Consider the following 13,825-nt stretch of genomic DNA (forward strand, 5'->3'; position numbering starts at 1 on the left):
TAACTTGCACTCTTCATCCTTGACTTCATCCTTTTGTAGTCCACATATAATCTGAATTTATGCAGAAGTCATCTTAAAAGTATAACCAAAATCTGATTTTTCCACATTCTCACTGTTAACACACCAGTGTTAGCTACCTATCACTTGTTACTGGGTTATTTTGATAGCTAAGGTCCCTGCAGCCACTCTTAATGTACCTCCCTACCACAGTCTGTTCTCCAGCAGCCTGAAAGACCTCAATAAGGCATTAGTTATAAGCAATTCCTACTCATAATTCTTCAGTAGTTATCCATTTTACCCAGGCTAAAACACAAACTCCTTCTAGTGGAACGAAGAACCCTGCTTCATTTCATAACCTCTGTAACTTCATTTCTTACTGCTAACAACTTGTTCATTTTATTCCAGCTATAGTCTCCTTTCTTGTTTTTCAAATATATCAAGCATGTTCCCACCTCTGGGGCCTTGATACTTGCTCTTCCTGCTGTCTATACTTCTTTCCTGGGATAGCTGCATAGATGGCTTCCTCACATCCATTAAGTTCTGGCGCAAACACCCTCAAAATTCATGAGCAGCTTCTAGATCCTAGGAAAGAAATGGCCCCAGAAGTCATTACTGACAGATTAATATAGAGTATTATTCTTTAGTCTTTACTGAGAAACAGCTAAAGTTGCAGCACACAAAAAAGGGAAAGAAAACAGGAGAGTAGAGCAGTAGTATCACAATGTGGCAGTAAGTTCAGATTTACTGGTGGACAATTTCTGTCACTAAGCCTCACAGGAAGTTGGTGCTCTTGGTTCTGTCTATGGAACTCCATCATTTGCTCTCCTGCATTTCCCCTTGCCCAAACAATCTCATCTAAACCATGACTCAGTTACTGCAAGGACTCCAGCCCACTCTTCTGAGCATAATACCAATACAACCAATTGTCTACAACACACAACCATAAACATTTCAAACTTAAAATTTTCAATACCAAAATTAAAAGCTATCAAATGTACTCCCTCCACTCCAATCTTCCTCTCTAGTTATTTCTTCCAACATCCATAGGCTTGCTTTAACAGAAACTTTGAAATTATACTTAATTCCTTACTCCCCCTTATTCTTCATACCAAATTCATCGAGAATTGTTCATTAACTCTATCTTCAAAACCTGTCTTCAATTTTTCTCCATCTTCATTGCTATCATCTTTGCCCAAGTACTATCAATTCTTACCCAAACTACTTCAATATCTTACTAACCCACCTCCTGCTTCTGCTCATCCCTACATTCATGAAAAATCCCCAACAGCTAGAAGGATCCTTTCACAACATGCCAGGTAAAGTCATCACTCTTTTTGTTTTGTCGGTCATGGGGCTTGAACTCTGGGCCTGGGCACTGTCCCTGAGCTCTTCAGCTCAAGGCTAGTGCTCTATTACTTGAGCCACAGCACTACTTCCACCCTTCATAAATTCTACCCATGGCTTCCCATCACAGTTTGAATAAAATTCAAATGACTCTTACATTTCTTAACATGACTATAAGGCCCTGAATAATCTGGTCTAATCTCTAATTTTGAGTTCTTCAAAAGTATACATCTTACTCATCTTGTTCAGTTATTACTCCAATCTATAGAATACACATGGGCCTTAATACTCATCTTGTTCACAGTTATTACTCCAATCTACAGAATACACATGGGCCTTAAATAACTTAAACATTTAAATGAATGATTTTCTGTTTTACTTTAATCCAATAGTCTGATTTTTCAATTCAGTAAAATATACACATGACTATCCTGAAGTACTACTAATTTTTATAAGTGTCTGGAATCCTCTGATTACAAAAGTTGCTTGTTTCTATGAGGAGAGAGAGAGAGAGAGAGAGAGAGAGAGAGAGAGAGAGAGAGAGAGAGAGAGAGAGAGAGAGAGAGAGACCCTATTTTAAACTTCTTTAGGGTCATTATGTAATCAACCACTGCCCATTTAGGGTATTTAGGGTTCTATGCAAGCCTAGGACTTTATTTTTGTCACCTTTCTTTCTTCTGGCTCTTGTGGTCAACTGCATTCAACTACCAGTTCCTAAAGAAAATGTTTTTAGGACTTACTTTTCAAGTTGTTTTATTCTTGCCAGTCCTAGGGCTTGAACTCAGGGCCTGGGTGCTATCCCTGAGCCTGTTTATGCTCAAGGCTAGTGCTCTACCACTACAGCCACAGCGCCACTTCTGGCTTTTTCTGAGTAGTTAATTGGAGGTAAGAGTCTCACAGACTTTCCTGCCCAGGCTGGATTCGAACTGTGATCCTCAGATCTCAGCTTCCTGAGTAGTTAGGATTACAGGTGCAAGCCACTGGCACCTGACCAAAAGGTTGTTTAACAGAGTGAGTAAGAGTATAAATCTTGCCAGGCACTGGTGACTCGTGATTGTAATCCTACATATTCAGGAGGCTGAGATCTGAGAATCACAATTTGAAACTAGTCTGGGCAGGCAAATCTGTAAGGCTCTTTTATCTTCAATTAACCATCAAAAAGCCAGAGGTGGAGGAGGTGTGGCTCAAGTGATAAGAGCACCAGCCTTATGCGAAAAAAGTTTATGAACAGTGCCCAGATCCCAAGTTGAAGTCCCAGTACCAGCACAGATAAAAAGGATATGAATCTTGGAGTAAGATACACACAGGTTCAAATTCTGACTATACAGGTAATTTTATAGATTCAGTGCCTATGAGTCCTTTTTTACACAGATATAAAATTAGAGAGTATCTAACCCAAAGGGTTGTTGTAAGGATGAAATGTAATATGTGTGTGTGTGTGTGTGTGTGTGTGTGTGTGTGTGCGCGCGCACGCGCGCGTACTTGCGCACTTGGTCAAAATACTCACAAAATGTTAAGTATCTGGTATGTTTGCACCAAAATTAATTTTTCATAAATAATATTATGTACATGATACTGGGGCAGTCTAAGCTACATAGAGACACTATGTTTCAAAAACACAGAAAAAAAGGGCTGCCAGGAGCAGGTGGCTCACACTTGTAATTCTAGCTATTGAGGAGGATGAGATCTGAGGATCAGTTTGAAGCCATCCTGGACAATAAAGTGTGTGAAACTCTTATCTCCAATTAACCACCAAAAAGCTGGAAGTGTAGCTGTGGCTCAAGTGGTAGACTGCTAGCCTTGAGCAAAAACCCAAGGACAGCCCTGAGTTCAAGCTCCACACAAATGAGAAAGCAACCAATTATGTCAAATGCTACTGATGGAATGATCAAATCTAACATAAAATGAAGTCTGTCCATTGGTCCTTACAATATGTAAGTCTGAAGACTTGGACCAGAGTATTAACATTTAAAATCTGACTAAATACAAGGGAAAAGAATAGTTAGTACAACATGACAGGATGTCAGAAGAGAGATCTTTTTTTTTTTTTTTGGTCGGTTATGAGGCTTGAACTCTGGGCCCAGGCACTATCCCTCAGCTCTTCAGCTCAAGGCTAGCGCTCTGCCACTTGAGCAACAGCACCACTTCCGGTTTTCTGGTTAATTAGAAATAAGTCTCACAGACTTTCCCATCCTGGCTGGCTTTGAACCACAATCCTCAGATCTCAGCCTCCTGAATAGATAGGATTACAGGAATGAGCCAATGGCACCTGGTGAGAGAATATTTTTAAGGTAAAATAGAGTCCGTGGAGAATGACTGAGGACTCAGGAGAGAATCATTCTTCTAAGACTTGAAGAGACAGTCATCATACAAACAGGAGGGGAAGTACACATTGCTCTGCCATATATAATGTAATATATGTGTTCCTAAAAATTTTATTCTGCAAAATTGTACCATATCTGTTTTGATATGAATTAAATTCCCCTAAAAAGTTATGTCAAGGACCTAATCCCCCAGTAGCAGTAAATCTGATCTTCTTTGGAAACAGTCTCATGGCTGATGTAATTAGTTGAGCTCCCATGGGATTAGGGTGGTACTTCAAATCTAGCATGATTGGTATGTGTAGGAAAATGGAGCTATTTAGGATCCCTCATCCTAAATTCTGGAGTATCCTGACGCTGCACTTTTATAAGATTGTGATTCAGCATATTCATGTAACCTTGAATTATGTACATATGTGATACCTTAGGTAATCTTGAGGTATATTGTATCCAGATGCTTTTGTCTAGTGATATTATAAACATGTACCACTGGAGGACAAGATGAAGTCTGTTAATCTGTGTCACTGCTCAGTCAGTGGACAGTTTTGAATAAAGCATGACCACCATCCTTACTATGTCTTCCCTTTCCTTTCACTTGTCCCAAATCACGTTCTCATGTACCTGGAGCTGAGAACTGGCAGCAGCACTACACTGTGCCTTTATAAAAGGAGAAAATGTAAAGATGACATATACATACAGGGAGAACTCCATTAGCCACACTGTCACAGCCCAATGAACTACCAGAGAACAGGGAACTGGTCTTCCCCAGCACCTTCAAAGGGAGCACAACACGGCCAACACTTGATCTTGGGCTTTGAACCTACAAAATCATGAAGTAATACATTTCTGGGGGTTTTGCTTGTTCAAGCCACATGCATTATGTTATTTTGTAACATAAACTCATAGAAAATTAATAACACAGGGGCTGGGAAGGTGGCTCAGTGGTAGAGCGCTTGCCTTACATGCCTGAGGCCCTGGGTTCGATTCCTCAGCACCACATAAGCAAAAAGAAAAAAGCCAAAAGTGGCGCTGTGGCTCAAATGGTAGAGTGCTAGCCTCCAGCTGAAGAGCTGAGGGACAGTGCCGAGGCCCAGAATTCAGGCCCACGACCGGACCAAAAAATAAAAAAGAAAGAAAAGAAAATTAATAAATAACAAGGCCTAAGGGAAAACAGGTTTGCACATGTAATTTAAAACCAATACAACTTCACAGCAGAACATTCAAAAAATATCATTGGTACCAGGAATAACTGTCCAGGCCACCCAAAGAAACATAGGTCCCATGGTATCCCTTACTTGCAATATCTAGTATATGTCTGAGTCAAGCAGAAAAGGTCAGATAAGGTGATGTTAGGGAAATGAGCCCTAAGATATGTATTCAAATTTTTTTCTTTCATGTGATTGTTTCTAACACATTTATAAGATTATTTCTTTGTTGCTTTGTATGGCCCTCCCCCACAGTATAACCCCTGCTTTCACTGTATTTCATGTCAGTATAATTTGTGGAGAGGGAGGGGAAAAACAAATTGTTTTTAGGGATACAGGTGGACCCATTACAACAATGAGATGTACAAGTTATGTCAAAAACGAACTTTACAACTTTGGTGCATGGGCGGGGGGGGGGGGGGGGGGGGAGCGGGAGGATTGAGGGGGGCAGGGGGAGGATGGGAAGGGATGGGAAAACAAAGGAGCAAAGGAGGAGGCTACAATGCTTGATAAGAAATGTACTCATGGGCTGGGGAGGTGGCTCAGTGGTAGAGCGCTCGACTTGCATGCTCAATTCCCTGGGTTCGATTCCTCAGCACCACATAAGCAAAAAGAAAAAAGCCGGAAGTGGCGCTGTGGCTCAAGTGGTAGAGCGCTAGCCTTGAGCTGAAGAGCTCAGGGACAGCGCCCAGGCCTTGAGTTCAGGCCCCATGACCGGACCAAAAAAAAAGAAATGTACTCATTATCTTGCCCATGTAATTGTAACCCCTCTGTACAGTGTTTTCACAATTAAAAAAAAAAAGAAAATGAAAAAAAAAAAAAAACTAAAAACTGTCCAGGCCAGAAGTTAGCTGAAAGAAGGTTGCATCAGGGAATGTTAGAAGTACAACATATACTGCTCTGGAAATAATGCTTTGGTTAGGACAGAGCTGGGAGCTGAGATGAGGAAAATGGAGTAGAGTCTGTGGAACAAGTACAGAGTTGAGCTGCAGGAGTTCCTGCTGCCAGCCAAACAGCTGAGGTGAGGTTTTACCTTGCCTAAAAATGCTCCTGACACAGGAATGGAGAAAGGGTGAGCAAATGCAACCATTGTATTCAATGTACACTATATAAAAAATGAACTATGTATCTCGTAGGTAAGAACAGGAGGGGGGAAATGGGGGAGCACAAGGGAAAGGGTGACATTGACCAAGAAGCACTGTACCCATAACCTGACTTAGGGAACTGTAACCCTCTCTACAACTATTAATAGTAATAAAAAAATAAAAATTCTGGCTGGGAATGTGGCTTAGTGGCAGAATGCTTGCCTAGCATGCATGAAGCCCTGTGTTCTCAGTACCACATAAACAAAAAAAAGCTGGAAGCAAAAGCAGCTCAGGGCCAGTGCTCAGGCCCTGAGTTCAAGCCCCAGGCCTGGCAAAAATAATAAAAATAAATAAATCCTCCTGAACCAAACACAGCTTCTATTATAATGATATTGGATATTATGGTTTCAGGTGAATGCTCTTTATCACAGGCACATGGTTGGTAGCTATTGATGGAATGCATAGATGCTTCCAGTGGCTTCAATCCCATTGTAAACTAAGAAGCAAGAACAGGAGGAGCAGACTTTAGGGCCAGGGAAGTGGGTACAAAATATCACTGCCTACAAGGGGATTGAATCAATGACTGCACAGCATCATCATCCACTTGCAGTGGGAGTATTTTTAACCACATTAATCTGACTAGGAATTGTACTGAACATAGGTAGTGATTTTGTAAAGTCAGTACACTAATTCTGAATGGGGCCAAGGGTATTCAGAATACTGCAAGGAAGTGACCAGTTGAACTACAAAAGGAGAGAAGTGCGGACATATGGAGAAATAAAACCCTGCAAAGGGAAGAGGTGATGGTCAGAGAGTAAAGTGGACTGAGGCTGATATCAGGAAGGAGCTGCAGTGATTGCTAGTGACAAGATCTCAGATGTGACGTGGGAATAAGTGGTTAAGGGATAGGGAAAAGAGGACATTACTGCAAGGAGAGGCCAAGTACATGAATACTGAAGTCACCAATAATTAATACAAGAGAAAAAGTACAATATTGAGACATATCACTTTTTTTTCTTTCATCTGTGTGCTCATGTACACATGCACATATATGCCTGTACTGGCCATACCTCCAGTTCAGTATTTTGAGTCCAATAGTTGACTCTCATAAGCTTTTCTGCCCAGGGTCGCTTTGAACCATGGTTTTGGCCTCTTAAGAAGGTAGGATTACAAGCACGAGCTACCAGCAGCATCTGCCTTAAAATTTGTGTGTTTTTTTGTGTATGTGGTTACTGGCGATTGAACTCAGGGCCTCCTATGCTCACTCACATGCCACTTTTTAAGCACTTAAAATTTCTAGGGGCTGGGAAGGTAGCTCAGTGGTAGAGTGTTTGCCTTGAATGCATGAGGCACTGGGTTCGATTCTTCAGCACTACATAAGCAGAAAAAGCAGGAAGTGGCACTGTGGCTCAAGTGTTAGAGTGCTAGACTTGAGTTGAAGAGATGAGGGACAGCGCCCAGGCCCAGAGTTCAGGCCCCACAACAGACAAAAAAAAAAAAAAAAAAAAAAAAAGGGATCTTGTCATTACTCAACAAAAATCTGAATTGTGTGTGTACTGGTCTTGGAGCTTATATTCAGGGCCTGGGTGCTGTCTCTGAACTTCTTTGCTCAAGGCTAAGCTTTACCATTTGAGCTACATCTCCACTTCTGGCTTTTGGGTGGTTAATTGGATAAGATTCTCACGGACTTTTCTGTCTGAGTTAGTTTTGAACCACTATCCCCAGATCTCAGCTTCTTGAATAGCATGAGCCACCAGCGTCTGGCTTAAGAATACAAATAATTCTGTCTTATAACACACACAGACACACACCAAACATCTTACTTGCACACATATGCTTTGATCATACTCTGTAATCTGCTCTTAGAATATTCCTTTCTTTGGCCAATGGAATGGGTAAGCAGTGTCCCTATAATAGTTATCTGAATTTCTCTGTGAAGCAGTTTAGACACGACTGACTTTCAGAAATTCCTAATACAACTTTAAACAGCAGGAAATAGGACAGGCAGAGGATAGGGGTAATGGTAGAAAAATTACTGGACACACAGGAGAAACTTTTGATAGGGACCAGAGAAGAATGGAAAGGATTCTAGGAGAGTTCCCAGCTTATGTTTCTACCTCTCCTATGTTTACCTCTAGACACAGATTTCCTTGCTCTGTTTTTTTTTTTTTTTTTTGTTATGTTTTGTTCTGGTCTTCAAGACCATCATTCTTTTGAGACTTGTCCTCTCTTTCTCTAAGAAAAAAAAAATATTTTTCCTAGAACTTGGCCTTCTCTCAGGTAAAACAGTACCTAAGAACCAAATGGAGACAAAGGTAACCACAGCACATTTTAGCCAATAACTGGTGTCTATCTTTCAGACACAAGATAAAGAAAATCTAGCATTGCCACTTTACTCTGGTACTGAAACCTACAGCTTTATTATAATTGAGAATTAGATACATTGAGCTTAGATAGGTTCTAAGCTCAATTAAAATTCCTTTCAAAAGACATCAAAGCAACAGGAACCAATATACAAGGACACGTGCACCTCCATGTTTATTGCAGCACTGTTCGCAATAGCTAGGATATGGAAACAACCTAGATGCCCCACCACAGATGAATGGATCCAAAAATTGTGGTATCTATACACAATGGAATATTATGCAGCCATTAGAAATGACAAAATAATGGCATTTGCAGGGAAATGGATGGAGCTAGAAGGAATCATGTTGAGCGAGGTAAGCCAAGAACGAAGAGACAAACAGTACATGGTCTCCCTGATAAGTGGATGATGAATCCAAAATGTTAGGTGATATGACAAAACTAACAGGACTTAAGAAACAAAGAACTCCCACTCATCTGGTTGAACCACTACTAAATATCCCCATGCTGCTGATCACATATATGGTATATAACATATGAGCACCGTTATATATTACAGACTGTGATAGACAATTTGCTCCAGGAAAGTTAGAATGAACTTGTGACTTTAAATGAGCATCATTATTCCACAATACTGTGAATTTCCGGAAATTAAGTAATCACTTAATCACGATCAAAAAAAAAAAAAAAAAAAAAAGAACCTTGGGGAAGGGAGGGAGGGAGGGGATGGTAGGGGAAAAACAATGGAGGGGGTAACAATGTTCAAGAGGAAGTGGAAGTGTACTCATTACCTCACTCATGTAACTGTAACCCTCTGTATAGTATCTCTACAATAAAAAAAATTAAAAAAAAAAAAAAAAAAAGACATCAAAGGATCTTTGGCATCGATCACCACTGAGGGCCACAACAACCCATGTAACCACTGAGGAAATCCTCAGTGTTGGTCATTAGGGACTGATAAAATATTAATCAACAATGACCTCAGTATTAGAGCTCTACTCTTACTGGTGCCAGATAAAGCTGTGAGTGCTCTCATGTCTCACAACCCCACAAGACAAAGTCTTTCTGCAGTGGTGACTGGCCCATCAAATGCATATGCATGAACAGAAGAGAAGAATGTGAAAAAAACAAGGAGATATAACATCACCAGAAGAACACAGTACTTTCTGAGCTGACCTATGCTACAATGGAGATGAATAAAATTCCTAACAAGAAAAATTCAAAATTGTTTTAAGAAAGCTCAGTAAATGTTAAGATGCAGAGAAATAATTACACAAAATTCAGAAAAAAATGACTAAAATGAGAAAGATTTTTACAAAACTTAAAACATACAAAGAGTAAAATTAAAATTTCAGTAGCAAAACTCAACAGCAAACTGATGGAGAAGAAATAATCTGTGAAATTAAAAATAAAGTTTCATAGAAAACAATGGAGGAAACAATGAAAGGAACGTTAACAGCTTACAGGATTTATGAATTTCTCAAAATAGATAATTTACATTTTTATAGGCATTAGAAATGAGAAAAAGATACATAAAGGAGAATTATTTTTTAAAAATATCAGAAAACTTTCCATATCTGTGAAATGATTAAAAAAAAAATATCCAGGTATAGGAAGGTCCAAGATCTCCAATAAGATCCAATCCAACCAGGCTATACTAAGATATAATCAAAATGTCATAAAAAATAGAAAACAATTCTTTATAGGAAGACACAAGACACAAATCATATATGAGAGCTTCCATAAACTAGATATGGAATTCTCCCACGTAACTTAGCATGATAGGCTCAAATTACCATACCCACTTTCCGTCGAGAAGTGGGCTCACAAATTTTGCTTCTGGAGCTGGCCTCAGTCTGCAATAGCATTCATACTGATAAAAAGCTTGTTTCTTCATATTTCTTATATTACTTAAAATTCATATTTAAATCTTTGTGGTAAAAACAAGATGTTCAATGAGGAGAAAAATCATTCCTGTTCAAATATTAACAGGGACATTTTGTACCAATACATTTGCCAAAATAAAAAAAAATAGAACAATACTTCAAAATGCTTAAAAACGTTATAAAAATACTAGCATCAGGACCTTTACAATATAGGCGGACCATGAGGGATCTGTCCTCATGAATGGGATTTGTGCCCTTATAGAAGAGGCCCAAGGGTGTTTCCTCATCTCGATCAATCATAAGAGGACATAGTGATGGAAGAAGCCTTCCCCAAGCATGGAACCTGCTAGCACCTTGATCACAGGACTTCTCAGCCTCCAAAACTAAGACAAATAAATATCTACTGTTTATAAGCTATGTCTATGGCATTCTGTCATAGCAGCCCAAACAGATTAAAGACAAACATAAAAAAATAACATAAAGTGTCATACCAGTTTCAATATCATTGCTTTAATAACAGGAAATACAAGTACAAAAATATTGTACTAGTATACTTTTTATTACATGGAGATAGAATAACACATTTGTGTTTTTACCAGAATTGATATCATCCAATACTTTTGCCATAGTATAAATGGCTTTCCACAGAAATTTTTTTATTCCTATGCAGATTTATGAATGAAAAAGCTCACAATTCTTTTTAACCATTTCAGATTTACATTTATCCAAATATTCCTGTTCAAGATGCTTTGGAGAATGGTTTTGTAAAAAATACAGAATCAGCTATGCATTTCAAATGTGTAGTATCTCCGATTGGCCAAGATCTCCCTTATATTGGCATCAAAAAGACATTACGCACTTATGTGGGGTTAAAAGTGTTGTCTCAATAGTAGTTATTGGTTAGGTGGTAACTCATGAAATCCCATTTATACAACTGACAACACAACAGAAAGCAACATAATGTCTTATAAGTATCAAAGAAAAACAAGTTTACAAATAATGAAACTGTAGTTCCTAACTCTAAAATAGTTAACCATATCAAATGAGAGTAACGTCGATTAATAAAGAAAAGTAAACTGCTAGTGCCCAGCATTCAGCCTTCCATAGCATACTTCACAGTTCCGGCCATTTCAGTTGAGTTGTCATTTGATACACCAAAAAAAAAAAAAAAAAAAAAAAAAAAAAAAGATAAAAAAACAGCATTAATTTTGTTGGGAAGTATGAAATAATTTTCTGTACTATTTGAAATATATTTTGTTTATAAATAAATAAAATGGGTGTTTATCTTAAATTTTAATCATTCTTGTTAAAAAATAATACTAATGTCAACCTTTAAAGGAAAAACACATATATTTAAAACATGTTTGGAAAACTGAATCACATTTTTTGTTGTCAGCATTATGCTTTGCTCTTGGTAGAATCATCTTTGTTTCTTCTTTTTACATCCCAATTATAAACCCTGGCCATATCTGTAAGAATTGTCAAAGAAAACACAAATATAATTCTCAAAGTAATATATGAAATGGCTATTTACTCATACAATTTGTTTACTGAATCAAAGACACAGAAATAACACATATATAAATATAGGCAAAAAACTAGTGTTAACAGCCGTACTGCTTATACTAATGTATTAACTGCTAAGAAAATACATGAATTAACTTCTACCAAAACCAAGATAAGACCTCCAATCCACAGCTGCTCAGCATATGTCAACTATAGTTTTACATTTAATAAATGTCCTAGATACTCTCAACATTCTTTAGCGTCAAAGTCTTACTCTGCTGCCTAAACTTGCCTTGTACTCCTGGACTCAAGTGATCCTCCTGTCTCAGCTTTCTAAGTAGCTGGACTACGGTTCATGTGACTGTGTTGAGCTTAGTTTTAAAAAACAGGCCTTCATCCAAGAAATCAATAACCCAACTCATATCCTCCAATATTTAAAATTAGTACAATTATCAATAATTTTATCTCTTACCCTTCCTTTGGTTTAGAAATTCTATAAAGCCTTAAATAAGTATGGTCAGGTCCTTCATGTAGTTTAGATGGCAGAACTCTCTCCCCCATGTCTGTACACTAATAATGAATGGCATTTCTCTAAGCTTAGAGGACTCAGATTATTTCTTTTCTTTGGGTTCTTATAACTACGACACTGGATCTTGTTTCTCTCTCACATTTACCATCTTTTTCTTTCCACAAGTACCAGTCTTTTTAAGTCTTTGTCATTTCACAGCAGAATAAAGTCACCGCATAAACAGAGCTACCTTCCCTCACTCTAGCACTAACCATGCTACAGCTCCTATACTTAAGGAACTCGCAATTAGGGAAAAAATACAAAGTACTTTGTGCAAGAGCAGTAAGTAAGTACAGAAGAATAAAGAACCTTGAAAGGCTCAGAAACTTTAAACTGCCTGGTATTGTATGCATGAACTTACTATTTGCTATGAAGCTATCACTTGGCTATTTTACTTGTATAGGTGTAACAGAGAAAGCTATCACTTGGCTATTTTACTTGTATAGGTGTAACAGAGAAAGACTCTGCCATTCTTTTTCCCCTTAGTAATTTGCATACCCCATATGCAGGAACACAAAAGGCTCAATAAATGCTTATGAAATTAAATAATTAGCTATACAGGTATCTTGGGAAAATATTTGAAAAACCCACTTATTTACCAATGTGAAAGTGTAGTTTCTACATCTCTGCATTTCAAATTCATTAATCTATCCATAAACACTTAAGTACTGCTTTCAAATATTTATTAAGCAATGCACAGTGGCAAGAGGGTTGCAAGTTCAAGGCCAAAATACTAGGTTCCTGGCTAGCCTTGCCACATGGTACATAATACTCTCTCAAAAAATTGTTATTTAATATCTTATAAAACTTACAAAACCCGAGAGTAAGAGTAAAGTCCTTCTTTCCATTAGACAACAAAATCACTTATGCTTAAAAATATTTCTCCTTTCTTCCTTTTTCTTTCAAAGGATACTGACTTCAGTAGTAGTAAACTGATCTCGAAGAAAGTCAAGGTCTTCCTCAAGAGAATCAAGATTCTTTGTAGCAGTAGACAAATTCTTTTCCAACAATGCCTGAGCTTCATCAATGTCATATTCAAGCATTACATTAGCCTGAAGAAGAGAAAAAGTCATGAGAATTACTCATTTAAACAGTGCTTTATAGATTACAAAGTATCTGTAAACTACAGCAGTCAGGCTAAATCCAGCCTTCTGCTTTATGCTTTCCTGCTACAGTGACAAGAGATGATAGTTGGAACAAATGCCATGTGGTCTGCAAAACCAAAAATATTTACTATCTGGCCTTTTACAGAAAATTTGCTGGCTGTCAGAGAGTATATATGTACATTATATAGTTAATCCTCCTAACAACCCTAGAAAGTCAAACGTTACTTTCTTTACAATTAAGAGAATGGAGGCACAGAGAGGTGTGGTTACCTATACTTACACAGCTAGAAAATAAATGAAAGAATCAGACAAAAATAAATGAGTCAGGATAAGAACCAATATGTTTAAATCCTATCTTTCTACTACATCCATCACACTACACAGTATATATAAATCAACAGTTATTCCGGAGCTTTAGATATATTATTAATTTTTAAATC

At 38.0% G+C, this 13,825-nt stretch overlaps 1 protein-coding gene across 4 annotated transcripts in view; it reads right to left on the bottom strand.

Moving 5' to 3' along the window:
* Positions 1 to 10,699: 10,699 nt before the first annotated feature.
* Positions 10,700 to 13,825, bottom strand: part of Vbp1 (VHL binding protein 1) — a 52,302-nt gene continuing 49,176 nt past the window's right edge. For 3 of the 4 annotated variants that reach the window (XM_070039434.1, XM_070039431.1, XM_070039433.1), the window contains 2 exons: positions 13,193 to 13,331; positions 10,700 to 11,674 (listed from right to left, as the gene is read on the bottom strand). In XM_070039434.1, the coding sequence (XP_069895535.1) occupies positions 11,604 to 11,674; positions 13,193 to 13,331 (210 nt within the window). In that variant the 3' untranslated portion in view covers positions 10,700 to 11,603. The remainder of the gene's footprint in view (positions 11,675 to 13,192; positions 13,332 to 13,825) is intronic. The other variant, XM_070039432.1, reaches the window with a different exon arrangement.

This window comes from Dipodomys merriami, unplaced genomic scaffold (genome assembly GCF_024711535.1).
Source record: "Dipodomys merriami isolate MVZ:Mamm:240054 unplaced genomic scaffold, mDipMer1.0.p SCAF_3, whole genome shotgun sequence".
In the NCBI taxonomy this organism is placed as follows: Eukaryota; Metazoa; Chordata; class Mammalia; order Rodentia; family Heteromyidae; genus Dipodomys; species Dipodomys merriami.